The 18,215-nt window shown below is 41.3% G+C and overlaps 1 protein-coding gene across 1 annotated transcript in view; it reads right to left on the bottom strand.

The window, feature by feature from the left end:
• slc49a4.S (solute carrier family 49 member 4 S homeolog) overlaps positions 1 to 16,939 on the bottom strand; it is a 29,131-nt gene extending 12,192 nt beyond the window's left edge. Inside the window, exons 1-4 of the mRNA XM_018238665.2 lie at positions 16,472 to 16,939; positions 2,379 to 2,472; positions 1,868 to 2,133; positions 1,099 to 1,228 (exon numbers count right to left, since the gene is read on the bottom strand). Coding sequence (XP_018094154.1) covers positions 1,099 to 1,228; positions 1,868 to 2,133; positions 2,379 to 2,472; positions 16,472 to 16,748 — 767 coding nt within the window. The 5' untranslated portion in view covers positions 16,749 to 16,939. The remainder of the gene's footprint in view (positions 1 to 1,098; positions 1,229 to 1,867; positions 2,134 to 2,378; positions 2,473 to 16,471) is intronic.
• Between the last annotated feature and the right edge of the window lie 1,276 nt (positions 16,940 to 18,215).

An 18,215-nucleotide genomic window follows, 5' to 3' on the forward strand; every position in this document is an offset into this window, starting at 1 on the left:
ATTTACACAGTTTTAAAGTCCAGTGGTTCTGTTTGCTCTGCTCCTACTAAGCGTTCTAATTATCCCAATCTCTCCAGCAAGCAGCACTATGAATATAAATGAGCCTCTTAGATAAAGGGATGCTCTGATATGGATGGCAATGTCTAGAATCCAGGCAATAAAGCAAGACAGGGCTTGGAGTGAATGTCTCACGTATCCAGGAAACCTGGCTGGTATACTGGCTGGCTCCCGTCTCTGCTTAGACTCAAAGCCATCACTAATTTTCCTAATTTGACACAGGTCCCTTGGCTGGCACGTCACCAGGGAGCAAATGAATTCATCACACATGGCGAGGAGCAGTGACTTTTTCTTCGCTTTTGCTAAAAGGTGCCAGAGAGACGTCCAAGAAAAAGCAACTTTCTGGAAGTGGATCGCCCCAAGTGGAGAGTTCTATTAGTGTTGAATGTACAGCGGATGGGAAGAGGAAAGGGAATATTCAGCAGTAAATCAGAAGAAGAAATAAATCAGCCCGACCTGAAGGTTCCTTCCTTTACACGCAGCCAGAACTCTCAATTAAATTAATCCCGCATGTCAATTTCATAAATGGATTCATTTGCCTTTATGCATTAACAAATTTACGGCGGCTTTTGTAGAACGACTGTGAGCGCTCGCATTCATCTTTCTGTCTGTGCAAAGGGCAACTTAACCCTGGCTCTATTCTTCAAAGCCTTGGCCAGTACAATGTGCATTGTGGTTCAGCTTTGGATTGTGTCTGTACGACGAATATCCCAAATCAATGTTTGTGTCAGGCAGCATTTGTATTAAGACAATGCATTAATAGAGGTCACTGCAACTGTACTGGGCGCTGTGGTAATGAATTTCAGACATGGAGTGATGCACTGCATAATTTGCACCAGGGACCCTCTAGTTATATCACTGGCCTTTTGCATATGGAATGGCCTCAGCAATGACTTCCTTGTTGGATTTTATTTTTTTTTTTTTTAATTCCAGCAAAACCAGGCAGAAACCTTAAAAGAATGGAGGGTAGTGAGCACTGGGTACTAGAGCTAGTCAGCTGGTTAAATGATATAAAATGATTTTCCTCAAGGCCACACTTACCTTAGCAGTCTACAGATGCTGGTCCTGTAGCCGAGACGGCGACTGGCAGCAGCAACACTCGGGGGTACAGGTGGGCGAGCAGGAAAGTAGGCCAGTATGGCAGCAAATACCACAAAGATTATTCCAAACTCTACAAAAACAAAGATGGATATTGAATATGAATATATTTTTACAACCGGTGCATATGCAATACAGTAGCACGGTTCAATAAGGAAAAGGCTGACCTAAATACAGGCCTGAGGCCCACTGATCATTTGTGCGCAATTCTGCACTAATGGCATTGTTCCAAGCAAAAGAATTGTGTCAGATATAAAATACCTAATATACTTGGCTTTTCTAACAGCTGCCATGGTGGTTCCCATCAGAAACAGCTTTTTTTGATAGACTTGACTGATTTCTCCTATAGTGTTCTCAGTAACCCTTATTTTTAACTCTATAATACAGTGTACAGGTAGGGGACCCTTTATTCAGAATGCCCAGGACCTTCTTTTTTTCTGGATAATGGATCTTTCTGTAATTTGGGTTTTCATAACTTAAGTCTACAATAAAATCCTGTAAACATGAAATAAACCCAAACTGTTTCCAATGAGGATTTATTATATCTTAGTTGGGATCATGTACAAGCTGCTGTTTTATTATTACAGAGAAAAAATAAGTGATTTTTAAAAATTTGCATTATTTGATAATAATGGGGTCTATGTCTCAGTAATTCTGAGCTTTCTGGATAACGGATCCCATACCTGTACTACACTTTGAAACTTGCCAGTACCTGCATACATGACCGCTTCAATACGATCTTTGATTACACCAGTGCTCCCAGAATACAAGAGAAGGCCTGAGGTGGAGTTGGGAGCAGGAACAACCAGAGGTCCAACCAAAAACGCGCAGGCTCTGCCCAGGTAACTTAACATTGATGCAATGGCCGTGGCAGTAGTGCGTTCATCTGGCGAGAACCAGGTGGTAGATAAGAAAGGGGCGGCATTCATCACTGTTGGACCAGCAAAACCGTTTAGCAGTTGTCCTCCATGTATCAGCCTGAAATTCAAACACACAGTCACAAACAACACAAATATTGCTGAATTGTGTTTAATACAGGGGAATATCTATGCTGCCATAGTATTATGACATCTCTCTGAACTGACATTGAGGAAACGTAGGGGCCATTCCTGCTGTACTGAAGGGAATACCCCTGCTGCCAGTGTTGTAGCGGTATCTCTCTGGAGAGGCTGCCAGTGGATGGCACATAACACATATATCACTACACTAGGTTCTGAACTTACTTTCTCCTGATTGCTAAATCCTCCACAGGAACACATCTCAGTCCAGCACCAAGAACCATAAGGAGCGCAGTGAGAAGCACAGTGATTCGTAGACCTGAAGAAACAGATATTGGACATTTGTGCCATTAATGTAATGCTATAAGAGAACATGTCCAGACCACCTAATCAATGACTCCTGTTCTTCTGTACAATGCAGTGTGCATAAATACCTCTACATAAATACAGGTAATCCTGCTTTTTCCTATTATGGGTGCCCTCCTGCATCAACAGTGTCCCAGCAGGGTAACCAAACCCCCCAGGCCTCTGGCATCTTAGCTCTCGGCATTGTGCTGCAATGATTAGCCCTATTACAGTGGGGTTCCAGGTTCAATTCTCGCCAGAGCCATCTGCTCCATGAGTTTATGCGGATTTCCTCCAAATACAGGTATGGGACCTCTTGTTCAGAATGCTTGGAACCTGGTGTTTTCCAGATAATGGATCTTTCCATAATTTGGATCTTCATACCTTAAGTCTACTAGAAAATCGTGTAAACATTAAATAACCCCAATAGTCAGGTTCTGCTTCCAATAAGGATTAATTAGAACTTAGTTTGGATCAAGTAAAAGGTAATGTTTCATTAAATACAAAAAGAAAATACATTTTAAAAATTGTCATTATTTGGATAAAAATGAGTCTATGGGAGGCGGCCTTTTCCATAATTCTGAGCTTTCTGGATAACAGGTTTCCGGATAACAGATCCCATACCTGTACAGCTTCTCTCACGCCCAAAAGACAAATCGGTTAAGTTGCTCCTGATATACAGACTGTAGTGTGTGAATGTGAGGGACCTTAGACTGAAAACTCAATCTGATTAAAAAGTAAGTATATTGTCATTTTGTAAGGATCAATTCTGGGACCAGAACTCCCTTTAGTCCAAAATTTCAGCCCTTGCTAGAAAGTAGAAGTACTGAAATATGGGGCCTCTGTATAACGTGTTTATAATACAAAAACGAACAAAAAATAAAGATATCACAAAAGGAGTTCTGATCCCGGGAATGGATTATTCCCACTGCACATGTCAAAAGGAGGGCCAATGTAACAAACAGCCCCAAAACCAAAGTGCCTGTGGAAATGTTGTGTGTATAGAGCGCTAATCAGAAGACCGGGTACCCGCGGAATGAGGGGAGGATTTTCAGGTGCAGGTATAAATGCCGGTCTGCGGGTGGCATGTACATTTCTTATGTTATGTACTATTGTCTATGTTTTACTCCTTTTAAAGTTTTACAAAACTTGTTTCTGTCCCTGCCCAATTTTGATGATGTCACTGCTATAACTGCAGTAAAGCACTGTGTATCTTGACAGCGCTATATAAATGAATGATGATGATATCACTTCCTGTTCGATGGTGGTCGGCGGGTTGGGTTGCCAATAAGGCAGTTACGGGCCCGGGTCAGGTAGCGGATCAAAGTGGGTAAATATGCGGGTTGCGGGTCTTAGAAATTGGTTCCGCGCAGGACTTTAGTCTGTTCCACACCAGCACATTCCCACTGTCAGCAAAGAAATAATTAAGGCTTCATGAGTCACACAGATTCCCAGAGGACAAGTGTTTCCTGAATAATGGAACAGACCCAGGGTGTACCCCACAAGTCCCCTGTGCTCACCTACCTACAACAAAATGTCAGCTTTTTATGTGAGACGCACCATTTAGAGAGTATTGGTAATTCATTGCTATTGCCATCACCTGTCAGACTCTTTATATAAACAGAAGAGGGGGGGAAATGTGCTTTTCCCCCCCCCCCCATCAAGACTGACATTTCTTCGATGGAAGGAAATCATTGCTATGAGAGATGGAGGGGGTAATTTCCTTTGAGACTATAAATTCTGTTTATGGATTTTAATATAAAGGTGTCTGTCACACACAGGAATTGGTTGTGACACTTTTCAGTAGTCGGAACACTCATTCGCTATATCTCTGGCATAATTATGAGAAATCTGATTTATTTGCAGAAGCCAGAAGTTATCTGTCCCTTGGGTAAGAAGAGAGGCGCTGCAGGGGGCGGTCTCTGTGGTTCTATCATTACCCCAGGGTGCCGACTCAAAAGGTAGAACATCTCGGCAAGGTGCAATTGAGAAGGAAATGAAAATGGAAAGATGTCATGCTTTCTTATCGTTTATCTTTGCTTCAAAGCCTCTCCACAAGGAGTAGGGTAAATGAAAAAACAGTGCCACTAATACTCTGCAAACATCACTTACAGTTTAGTGTGGCAGTATTGCTTGACAGATAAGCATATAAAGAAAGGATTGGCACTTTCTAAAAACAGAAAATTGGTTTCATAGGCAATGTCAAATGAACTACAAAAGAGCTGTCAGGATAGAAAGGATTTCTAGCAGAGAGTACAGGTCCCCCCAGAGTAGACAGACGTGCCCCTCTTACTAAACGTAACCAATTTACACTGTTTAAGGAAAAAGTAACTTCTACATATCAAGCAGCGACATACAAACATACTCTCATTCACTGACAAGAGGTATAAGAAACAAACACAATGGAGGAAAACTCCCCTAGTCACAGGTAAGGTGGACTTGCCTCAGCATTGTCCCAAAAACATGTTTTTAAATAATATCAACCAGTTCTCATAGAGGGTTGAATATGGCTTTATTGGGCTTTGTTCTATCAAAAAACAGTGGGATGTGCCAATTCCCTAAAGAGTACATCAAAGGAAGCAGGGCCAAAGTTATCAAAGAAACAGTAACATCAGCAGGATTCAGCCGAATCCTTGTGTGTGGCAGAACCGAATCCGAATCCTAATTTGCATATGTAAATTAGGTGTGGGAAGGGAAATCAAGTGACTTTTTGTCTCAAAACAAGGAAATAAAATATTATTTTTCCTTTCCCACCTATAATTTGCATATGCAAATTATGATTCAGATTCGGTTTGTTATTCGGCCAAATCTTTCACAATGGATTCGGGGATATGGCTGAATTCCAAATACTGGATTCAGTGCATCCCTAATAAAAACATAATGCAGTGTTGCCCTGCACTGGTAAAACTGATGTGTTTGCTTCAGAAACACTAATATTGTTTACGGTATATAAATAAGCTGCTGTGTAGCAACGGGGGCAGTCATACAAAGGAGAAAAGGCTCAGGTTACACAGCAGATAGTAAATAAGGTCTATAGAACATAATGTTATCTGTTATCCACTATTTAACCTGTACCATATAGTCTTTTTTCAATTTCCAACATTCCACAACAGCTTGTTTCTATGAACTATAGTAGTGTTTGTGACGCAAATAGATCAGTTTTACCAGTGCAGGGCAACAGTACATGATATTTTCATTATTTTAAAACACTTTGGTGTTACTGTTCCTTTAACACCAAGTTTAGGAGGAGGTTCAGGTGCACTGTCCTGTACATTCAGCTGAAGGAGCAGATCCAAACCGTATTATAGATGTACTCCCAAAAAAAAAAAACATTCCTCCACACAGACGTGTAAACTAAAAGAGTATATTTATTCAGTCCTTATGCGTTTCGTATCTCCACAGAGACTTGATTATAGGCTACACGTTTACACGCCTGTGTCAAGAAATGGTTTTTTTGGAAGTGCTCCACTGGGCAGCGTGGTGGTGCCATTTTTACTCTGCTCCCAAACAGGCATGTATCATTACTTATACAAGTAGTAGAACAACTTCTATCAGATTTGGGACTCCTGCACAAGAGGGGATGATTCAGGAAGCTGCAAAGTCACTAATTGGATATTGGACATTTAATTGAGAAGATCACGTTTTAGCACTGAACATTTGTTTAACTGGTATCATTACTTATAGACCTGTACTCAGCCCACCCATCTCTGACATCATGAGATGGGGGGAAGTGGACCGACAAGGAAAGCTTAACAGAGAGGGCATTTATGGTTCAACTGGGAGGATCATGGGTCCACCACCTGCACAAAAAGTAAAAACTCAGTCACAACCTGCCCATACCAAGGCTTTCAAGCCAGGTCATGCAACACTATTGCTTGGGCAGCATACACTTTACAGTAACTATTGTAAGTCAAAGTTTACAATGTATGTGCCTATGCCAGTCCTGTAAAAAAAAAAAATATATACATAAAATAAATAGGTCGATGCCACACCCATTTGTGTAGTGTTCTCTTAACTTATTTAGTCAGTGCTGCACTGAAATAATAGCTATATACAATGCCAAGTACCCTGCCAGTCAGTACATTGCTCTTCTCCTTGGCTCACCACATGCCATAGAACAGTTCCCTGTTCCAAGCACAATTACTGTCCAGTCAGCTTAGTCATGTGAATTTGGGTACAGATAACAACATGCTTCACAATTGCAGGTTTCAGCCACAGACAAAAATCACATGAATATCTGCCCAGCTACGTCTATAGGTTTTAATTTTCTAAACATAATTAAAGGGAATGTTCTGGACTTCAGGTTTGAGACAAACAGCAATAATTATGTGAAATATTGTCAGATAGAGGTCAACTGGAAGCCTTATTGCTTAAACCCTTAAAGGAACAGTAACGTCAAAAAACAAAAGTGTTTTAAAGTAATAAAAATATATGCAGTGTTTCCCTGCACTGGTAAAACTGCTGTGTTTGCTTCAGAAACACTACTATTGTTTATATAAATAAGCTGCTGTGTGGCAATGGGGGCAGCCATTCAAAGGAGAAAAAGCTCAAGTTACACAGCAGATAGAAGATAAGATCTGTCTGAATATTGGTGTTATCCATTAGTTAACCTGTGCCATATAGCCATTTTTCAATTTCCGCCATTGCTCCACAGCAGCTTGTTTATATGAACTATAGTAGTGTTTCTGAAGCAACCAGATCAGTTTTACCAGTGCAGGGCAACACTACATGATATTTTCATTATTTTAAAACACTTACATTTTTTGGTGTTACTGTTCCTTTAAGTAAAGACTGGGAGAATTAAACTGAGAATTTAACTGGATGAGTTTGCTTCAGAAACACTACTATTGTTTATATAAATAAGCTGCTTTGTAGCCATGGGGGCAGCCATTCAAAGGAGAAAAGGCTCAGTTTACACAACAGATAGCAGATAAGCTCTGTAGAACATAATGGCGTTATCTGTTATCCACTATTTAACCTGTGCCATATAGCCTTTTTTTCAATTTCTGCCATTGCTATTCAGCAGCTTGGTTATATGATCTGTAGTAGTGTTTCTGAAACAAACACATCAGTTTTACCAGTGCAGCGCAACAGTACGTTATATTTTCATACCTTTAAAACACTTTAATGTTTTGGAGATACTGTTCCTTTAACAAGCTTTCTCCAATAATGTGAGAGTGATAAAAAATAGGTTATATTGCTCTCTAATAGGGAAGTGGCACCCGCACTGCTACATTTGAGCATGGAACTAAGGCAGCCGAAAGCTTTCTATTTGTGCTGACACTCCTGTTCTGCAATGTGTTCATCTGAGCTCAGTGCCGGCATCACCTAATCAGCGCTCACTTTATTGCCTTCCTAGCGAAATTAGTTATCGTTGAAGCCTTTAAATCATATTCCTCCATCTATAGTCTGGTGCTCTTACGGCATAATAGGAAGTTTATGTGTTTTTAGTGTTCCAAATGCAAGAATCACCTTTATTTATCTTGCACTGACATGTTACTCACAGATTTTCTATAGATTGATCATCAGTGCCAGTCCTAAAAAACTTACTTGGCCAAAGCAACCTTCAGATGGACCCACACAAAGCCAATCATTAATACGCTGTGCACAAACTGGAGAAAAGGTACAGGATACACAGTAGATAACAGATAAGCTCTACAGTATACAATAGGATTCTTCAGAACGTATCTGCTATCTACTGTTATCCTGTGCTTGAATGGTTACCCCCATGGCTACACAGCAGCTTTTGTATATAAACTATAGTTGTGCTCCTATAGCAAACACGCTGCTGTGTAGCCACGGAGGCAGCCATTCAAGCACAGGATACACAGTAAATAAAATACTTTTAGAATCCAATTGTATACTATAGACCGTATCTGCTGTGTATCCTGTGCCTTTTCTCACAATTCAGCTTTGAATATAAACTATTGCAGAGTTTCTGATGCAAGCACCAGTTGTACCAGTACAGTACATAATATTTTCATTACTATCAACCGCTTTCATTTTTTGGTGTTACTGTTCCTTTAAATAAGGGAATATACACAGCAGCTAAACTTCCCAAGAAAAACAGGTCTAGAAGTGCAGGCAAGGGTACTGCCTGCTTTTTCTAGGATAGCTTAGATGTGATTTTCGTAAAGGAATTGTTCAGTATAAAAATAAAAACTGGTTGTTCGAAATAAAAAAAATTCTAATATAGTTAGCTAGCCAAAATTGTAGTGTATTAAGGCTGGAGAGACTGGATTTATAACAGAACACTACTTCTACTACTATATTAGAAAAAATTTTTTTTTTTGCACAGGATATGTATTTACCCAGTTTTTATTTTTACATTGAACTGTTCCTTTTTGGGGAGAAACAAAGGACAGGCAGATTTTAATAAATGATCACTACCATCCCCAAATCTGGCTCCTGGAAGCAAGAGAATACAGTCGGGATTGCATTGTCCATAACACAGCCAGTGCATCATTAGCACACTGCAGGTTCACATGACAAATCACAAGCACGTACTCACCACATATCACTGGCTGTGTTTACTTGGTTACTTAATTATTATTAACATGTATTTATATAGCGCCAACATATTGCATAGCACTGTAAAGTAAATGTGATTATACAACTAAATCACATGAATTATATACATAGAACATATGGAGTTACATACATCACAATTAATACCGGTACAAAAGGTGAGGAAAGCCCTATGCAAAAGAGAATACACTCTAAAGGGAAGGGAGTGATACACAAGGTGTGGGAGTGGGCAAGATCGAATTAAGTGGGTGAGGAATGTGGTATTGTATGTGGTGTTGCGTTTGGTAGTTAAGCAGAGTGAGGGTAGGCTTCTCGAAAGAAGTGCGTTTTAAGAGATTTCTTGAAAGCAGAAAAGTTGGGAGAAAGTTGGACAGACCGTGGGAGAGAGTTCCAGAGGAGGGGTGCAGCCCTTGCAAAGTCTTGAATGCAAGCATGTAGGGAGGTAATGAGAGAAGAGTTGAGTAGCAGGTCAGTATAGGAGCGTAGTAAGCGGATGGGTGAGTATATAGAGATGAGTTCAGAGATGTAGGGTGGGGCAGAGTTATGAAGTGCTTTGAATGTCAGGGTCATTAATTTGAATTTGATTCTGAAAGGTAGCGGAAGCCAGTGCAGGGATTGACAGAATGGCGTGGCAGAGGAGGAGCGGTTTCTGAGGTGTATGAGCCTCACAGCAGTGTTCATTATGGACTGGAGAGGTGACAGTCTCTGGAGGGGAAGGCCAATTAAAAGAGAGTTACAGTAGTCTAGAAGTGATATGATGAGAGAGTGAATAAGAATTTTGGCAGCATCTTGGGTGATAAATGATCGTATTTTGGATATGTTCCTCAGGTGGAAGTGACATGATTTAATAAGTGACTGGATATGAAGAGTGAATGACAGGACAGAATCTAGGATAACCCCAAGGCACCGGACCTGGGGAGAGGGGGTGATAGTGGAATTGTTAGCTATGATGGATACTTCTGGGATATATATTATATATATATATATATATATATATATATATATATATATATAGTGATTGAGATAGCGGCACTCATGAAAAAGTTGTCTTTTCTGCTTGGGTGTAATTCCACAAATCGTGTGAATCATCCAAGAAGGCAGCCGCACTCGCAGGACTTATAGTGGACAAAAAATGCTTTATTGCAAGTGAAGAAAAACTGACGTTTCGGCTGATACACCAGCCTTTTTCAAAGTAACCCGGAAGAACAACCATCAAACTAAATACAAGATATGGCGCGAAAGCCGAGTGACCCCCACAGTTATCTGTTTTGACTGACCAATTAACATCATTGAGCAATATGGGACCGTAGTGAGTTACAGTGAACGGCCGCAGGACATAATAGGAATGCCGGAGTTGAAATTGGATCACACATGATTGGATTCCGAGACCACAATGACAAACCAGTCTCTCATGATATAATTTAGACCTGTAATTTAACAGGGTCTAGCCTCAGATTTCCTGACGGACACTGATTCCAATACATGGAGCAAGGGCGATAGAAGTTACAGCGACTTCGTCTAAGATGAGACATAGTGGAAGTTAGTGTCCATTGACTGTTTACATAGTAGAACAACAGATCGTCACTATCCAGCCTCATCCAATAAGAACAGTTGAGGGTTACCATGGTTTACTCTAGGGAACGTATTCCTTAATTCATTTTTTTTTATTTTTTATTATGTTTTTTTTTAAATTGCACTTTGCCCAGTTCTACGCTTTTTCAATTATTTTATATATTTTTTCTTGCTCTAGAAACCGTGTTTTCCTTGCCAATGGATAACGTGATGAATTGAATACTGATAATGCTTTTGGCCTAATATGGCAATTCACTGATGCACGTAAGAATCATCTGTCCCACGGGGAGGTTAATACTGAGTGGACATATATATTTTTTATAACCCATTATAAGAGATCGGTGACCCGATACAATACTTTTGCATAATCTATGAACCAGCGTTAACAGCAAATAGTAAATAGTTGCGCTGGGAGGATTAACCACCTCAGACTCTGTTTATATTTCATTCCTTGTCAAAACATAGATTATAACTTTCTTTGTACTACACACTATAACTTATAGCAACTGACTTTCGCTACGAGATTGCATACAACTCTTCTTCCGTATGCGAACAGTAAAAGACATATCAAATCATTTACGAGAGTTGCGTATCACAAACAAGCTGAAAGCATTCAAAGTGTACTTTTATTGATTTATCCACTGTTTTCACAACAATTCACAACAATCTCCAGGCGGGGGGATTAAGATAACACTGTTTCATTCATATCTAGAAATGTTACAATATTAACAATCACTAATTGAAGACTTCCTCTCAACGTAGAAGAGACTTGCTTTTAACATCTGAGAGACACAATAATGATACGATTGTTTCACAAAGTTTTTAGCAGGTGCTCATGTTTTAATTCAAAAGGCATACGGATCGCACACCATTTGCCAAAAATTACAGCCTGGGTGGACAATTAAATACAGAAACATTGATTTCCTGCTGATACTGGCACACTTATTAACATAGAAATCAATACCGGAATTATATTACTCATATAATTATTTATAAAGCAGCACTGTGCATAAGGGCATATAATAACTAACATATAAACAAACTGATACAGCTGGCTTATGGGTTCTACCCACAAAGGTTTACAATCTGGGAGGTTAGGGTTATATTATTCCCCCCAGTCTGAATGATAAGGAAATATAACCATGATTAGAAAAGTTCCTTCCGACACTGGCCCCAACAGCAGCGGCTATGAGGACACAATCATCTTGTTTTTAATCTCCTTGAATTTTGCCTATTAGAAATATAAAGGAATAATCATATAATGGTTTCTTGTTTAATTTGTTTGCCTCTATCTTCTATAAAGGTTTTATTGTCTCGGCCCCACCCAGCAGATCTAGCCCGGCCCAAGCCTTCACTACTCTGCTCCAGCCTTTGTTTAGTCTCATTGCAGCATTGTTATATTTCTAATAATAATAATAATAATAGCAAAGTAATAATAATAATATAGCAAGGTATATGCTAGTCATCCTCAAACTAAACACAATTCATTATAAACAGCCTCCTATTCTAGACAAATATAATTCTCTCTTTCAATACATAGAAATCTCACTATATTCAATAGTAGAAAGAGGTGATTGCAATGCAACATAAAGCCCCTTGCTGTAATACACTCAATGCAACGTACGCCTTATATACAGCAAAGACACTTCCATTCATTTCATTAGCCATTAAATTAACCCCACAGCCGCTGTTTTCTTCAGCTTTTTCGATTTTGCAAAGATTAGAATACAGTAGGAAGGGTTGGGAGAGATTTAATGCTTCCCAAACAGCACATCAAGTCAACTAAATATATTCTTTTTGACACCTAGACTAGGAAAGTCAATCTCGCTGAGCCTTAGGTACTAAAATTGTAATGCAAGCTTTGATACAGGGAAGTGCTATGGCAGCAAAACCCAGAACACGGGACCCTGAAGGGCAAGTGGGTCCCGAAAAAGTCATTTTACAGTTCCGTACTATTACTACCCATGCCAAATTAATGAACCCCTGTGAGAGAGAACTCAGAACTTGCCAAAGGGGAAAAAGAAATCAAGTCTGATGCATCCTCCAGGCAGAACCATGTGACATTGTTCACCACTTTATTCAAAGATGCATTTTGATATGCATTGAACTAGTTTCTGCAACGGTTATGCAGCCACACATTTGCTTTGCTCACATGGCAGTAATGTATGAACACTGCAACATAAGGAATGCACATATAGGTTGGTGCAGGTCAGGGGACTCAGCTGAAGGTGTTTAAACGTACTTGCTAATCTTTGAGCCTCTGGAGCAAAATTTTACACTTAACTGAAGAGGGTTAAATTGTGCTGCAGTTTTCAGAAGGCAAAAGTTGTCTAATTGTGCCAGTATTTTGCATTACACACCACTTTACCCATTGCATCTCCTACAAAACATGCACTTACTATTCCCCACTCTCACAGTCACTGAGGTCTCCTCCTCTAGCCATAGGAGTCAAACACTGGTCAAGTGGGTCCTTTTGACTGTATCCCTGCTAAATCTCCTGCCAAATCTCTCTTCCTAGAACTATGGTACTCAAAATTTAACATATCTGGGCCTGCCCAGCATGTATATGTAGGCCTATGCATGATGGCATGGCCTAAGCATGATGGCATGGCATGGCCTAAGCAGACATGGCATGGCAGACTTAGTAGTTTTGCATGGCATGTTATTAGAGTTCCTATCTGTTGTCACAACAAGGGTGAGTGTTTCTATATTAGGCGTTTGCCGCTCTTTCTACACATCGACTAGTCTACAATAACCAAGGGTCCAATTCCAGGGACCACCTAATTATTAACCTTGGTGTCCATGAGGCATAATAACACAAAGCACTGCTCCCACCCCAGTAACTATTTGTTTTTGCTAAGCAGTTCATACCAATACAGAGTGAATACATTGGCCATAAACCTCTTATAGGCAGCATCATACTACTGGCTTATCGGCAACTGTCGCCACATTCTCACCATCCCCCTGAACAGAACCTACATGCAGCAGTGTACCAAGAGACCAACAAAAGATGCACTAGACTGGTTGTCACTGAGGAGGGACAAGTGAAAAATATACTTATTAACCTTGTTATCCATTAGCAGGCACAAGAGGCATTGTCCTCTCCAAAGCAGCCACTAAAAGTCTGTAAGCTGCAGACGTATAAAGCTGGCCATAGACGCAAAGATACGATCGTACGAATCCTCGATTTAGGACCGACATTTTTCGTCCCATGGAGATCGGTCGTTCGGTCAGTTGGACAGGTTAAAAGATTTCTGTCGGCTAACGATAATATCTCTGCATGTATTGCCGATCGGCGGATTTTCAGTGTCACTAGCTTTTGTCGGACATAACTTTCGTACAATTGCTGTCAGGGGAAGAACATCGGCTGATCTGTTTTTTTCTACTTTAGTTGATCTGAAAGGTTAGTGGCAGGTCTGGAGATGGGGAAGTCCGATTGTTCGAGGATTCGCATCTATGGCCAGCTTTAGGCCCAGGCAAATTGTACAATCCCCCACTAAAAATGATCTGGGAAGGCAGATTGTCTTGGAAGTGCACACAATAGACTGGGTGGGGGGTTGTTAAGAGAAAACAAAGCAGGGCAAATATACAGCAATAAAATACAGTACCACGGCCCCTCTCTAAAGGTGGCCAAAGATGCAAAGATCCGCTCGTTTGGCGATGTTGCCAAACGAGCGGATCTTTCCCCGATATGCCATTAACAGGCATGGCTATATCCGGGGTAATCTGATTGTTCGGCCGTATGGCCGAACGATCAGATTAAGATGTGCCATGAGCTCCGGCGGGATCGGTCGGGTCAAAATCAAACCTGACCGATCGACCAAACGACCAATCTCCGCCGGACGAAAGATGTTGGCACACGCCACACACAATCCGAAAATCGTACGACTCCTACGATCGGATCTGTGTGTCTATGGCCACCTTAAGGGTCAAGGAGCTCCTTCTATGTTCACACCACAATGCATGTAATCTCTGTATATTTATTGCAATGTTTATCTCACTGTTTTAACCTTTCTACATTATGTACTGACAGCCTATATAAATAGTTATACATACCCAGTTTGTACATGGTGGGAATAAAATCACACTGCATAAAATAATTTTTATTTGTGGTGCTACTCTTAGGGTAGGGACACACTGGGCGATTTGGGGAGTTTTAGTCGCCTGGCGACTAATCGCCGCGACTTTTCTCCCCGAATGCCTCCCCTCGCTCTGCGCCTGGCTAAAATGAAAAATCGCCTGCGCTAATCACACGCGGCGATTCGTTTTCCGAAGTCGCCCGAAGTTTCCTCGTGAGGCAACTTCGGGCGATTTCGGAAAACGAATCGCCGCGTGTGATTATCGCAGGCGATTTTTCATTTTAGCCAGGCGCAGAGCGAGGGGAGGCATTCGGGGAGAAAAGTCGCGGCGATTAGTCGCCAGGCGACTAAAACTCCCCAAATCGCCCAGTGTATCCCTACCCTTAATGACTCTTCCAGACAAACAGCCACTAATTAACCTGGTTATGTGGGGGTCTTCACTACAGAACAGCCCCTGTGGGGGTAAGAACAAAGAACTACCATTAGACTCTGGAACCCCAAGAGAGAGCGAGCATTACCCTACTCAAGACTAGATAAACTGTCTCACCACACAGCACAACTGCCCGGGAGGGAGTAAGACTATATTGTCTCAGATTTCCACTCTATACAGAAAAGCCCCAGTGGCAGAAAAGCCATGTTTATAACACACCCTAAAACAAAAATCTAACCCAAGGCCAGGAAGCTTAGTCCTAAATACAAATAATAAGCTCTGGAACCAGCAACCACCCTGTGATGGAAATTCTAGGTTAATATCCATTAATTGACACGCTACCCACCCACAACTAATATTGCCAATTTGAGAAGAATCATGATCCTTGATCCATAACACGACCCTACTAGGTAATAACCAGAAATAACCCCTGAAGTAACATATCCCAAATAAAACTGCCCCTGTGAGATATAACAATCACTCACGTACAAGTACCCACCTTTAGGCAGTCTCTCCCTCTTAAAAGCCGCTCAGCAGTTCGTGGGGGAGGATTTAGCACACAGTTTGAAACCAAGGCACAGGAGGTGTTTACATAAAGAATTGTTACTAAACAGAGGTAAAATTCCTTTTTTACTATGATTAGAGGTTAATAAGTTAGGGACCACCATGTGGGGTTTTACCTTGACGTGGTATGGTGGCTTATCAATATTATGATCATAACTTTGTAACAAAAAAAACCCTGTTTCAAAATTACATGCACTTGCATTTTTACTTGAATCATTTAGACAGGGCTCTAAACGTTTTGAAAGTGGCCTCAGGTGTGCACCCACAACCTCCCATTTTTGTACAAGTACCCACCCAACACAAGTGTCCCTGTAAGTTAAGCAGCAGTAATTGTCCTTCCCCCCCCAAAATACACTGGCCCAATTAGTAAAACACAGTAACACCAGAAAAGTCACAGGTGCCAGGAGTGTTACCGATTTTACCGCTCAAGTGACACGCCAAGGTTCCGAGAAATTTGCGCAGTGGCAAATCGCCTCTTCTTCGGGCGACTAATCTCCCCGAAAAGCCTTCCCCCCGGCACCAATCTAAATTGCCAGCGGGATGGCGCTTGGAGCGATTCGTTTTCCGAAGTCGCCTCACAAGGAAACTTTGGGCGACTTTGGAAAACAAATCGCTCCGAGTGCCATCCCACCAGCAATTTAGATTTTAGCAGGCGGGAAGGCTTTTCAGGGACATTCGTCGCCCGAAGAAGAGGCGATTTGTCACTGTGCAAATAAATCTCCCAGAATCTTTGCCCAACTTCCCCAGATAAGGAAATTCTCTCTGATGCCATGGAACCCACCCAACAAAGCAGTACTTACCTCTGTTGTCCATGAGCCACATGAAGAAGAAACAGGGCAGGAAGCCGATGGGGCCCCATAGCACAAGCAAAGCGATATCCAATCCAGAAAAGTTGTAGGCGGCCCTGGCCGAATTCTGAATGGGTCCCCAGCTATTCCACACCAGGCCCTGTAAAAAGGCCAGTAACGAGAACAGAAGCAGCACCAACCAGCGCCGCCCGAACACACGGGGAGAGCGGGGACCACCAGGGAACAATAACGGCTGCCTCTCCCCGGGGCTACTCCACTCGAGCCCCATAGCTTCACGCACCACCGGGTCCCCCGGCCCGGAACTATCAATCACGCGCTCATAACATCCGGCCTTGTTCTCGTCCCGCACGGTGTGACGTCACAACCACAATATCAACAACATTCCTTGTGCTTGAGTCAGTGGTGGTGTTTATTCTGCAGCTCCACTAATGTAGCTCTCAAACCAGGGTCTCAGTATTTCTCCTGTCCCTGGGTCCCCCTGCGAGTGCCCAAATGTCTCTCCTGACCAGGGCCTCTTTCCCAATGCTTAATCTTGTGTGTCAGCACCAGGATCCCACCCCTTCTGATTTATTAGTATCTGTATCCTTTCCTATTACACCATTACACATATTTCACCAATTTCTTTGTTACATAGTTAAATTGGGTTGAAAAAAGACAAAGTCCATCAAGTTCAACTCCTCCAAATGAAAACCCAGCATCCATACATACACCCCTCCATACTTTTAATTAAATTCTATATACCCATACCTATACTAACTATAGAGTTTAGTATCACAATAACCTTTGATATTATGTCTGTCCAAAAAATCATCCAAGGCGATTCTTAAAGGCATTAACTGAATCAGCCATCACAACATCACCCGGCAGTGCATTCCACAACCTCACTGTCCTGACTGTGAAGAACCCCCTACGTTGCTTCAAATGAAAGTTCTTTTCCTCTAGTCTGAAGGGGTGGCCTCTGGTACGGGGATCCACTTTATGGGTAAAAAGGTCCCCTGCTATTTGTCTATAATGTCCTCTAATGTAAAGTGTAATCATGTCCCCTCGCAAGCGCCTTTTATCCAGAGAAAACAACCCCAACCTTGACATTATACCCTCATAATTTAAGTCTTCCATCCCTCTAACCAGTTTAGTTGCACTTAGTCTCTGCACTCTCTCCAGCTCATTTATATCCCTCTTAAGGACTGGAGTCCAAAACTGCACTGCATACTCCAGATTCAGGGAGATTTTGTCGCCTCTTCTACTGGGCGACAATCTCCCCGAACTGCCTCAGCGCATCTTTTTTTTGTATGCTCATTTTATTGTATGCTCATTAAAGCCGGGGTGGTTCACCTTTAAGTTAACTTTTAGTATGTTATAGAATGGCCAATTCTAAGCAACTTTTATATGGATCTTCATTAATTAATTGTTATAGTGTTTGAATTATTTCACTGACCTCCATCTAAAAAACATTCTTATTGCTACTTTTTATTACTTATCTTTCTATTTAGGCCTCTCCTATTCATGTTCCAGTCTGTCATTCAAATCAATGCATGGTTGCTAGGGGAATTTGGACCATAGCAACCAGATGGCAGAAATTGCAAAATGGAGAGCTGCTGAATAGAAGGCTAAATAACCAAAAAAAAACGCAAATAATAAAAAATGAAAATCAATTGCAAATTGTCTCAGACTATCACCCTCTACATCCTACTAAAAGTTTACTCAAACATGAACAACTCCTTTAAAGTTCATTGCT

This window comes from Xenopus laevis, chromosome 9_10S, assembly GCF_017654675.1.
Source record: "Xenopus laevis strain J_2021 chromosome 9_10S, Xenopus_laevis_v10.1, whole genome shotgun sequence".
NCBI lineage: Eukaryota > Metazoa > Chordata > Amphibia > Anura > Pipidae > Xenopus > Xenopus laevis.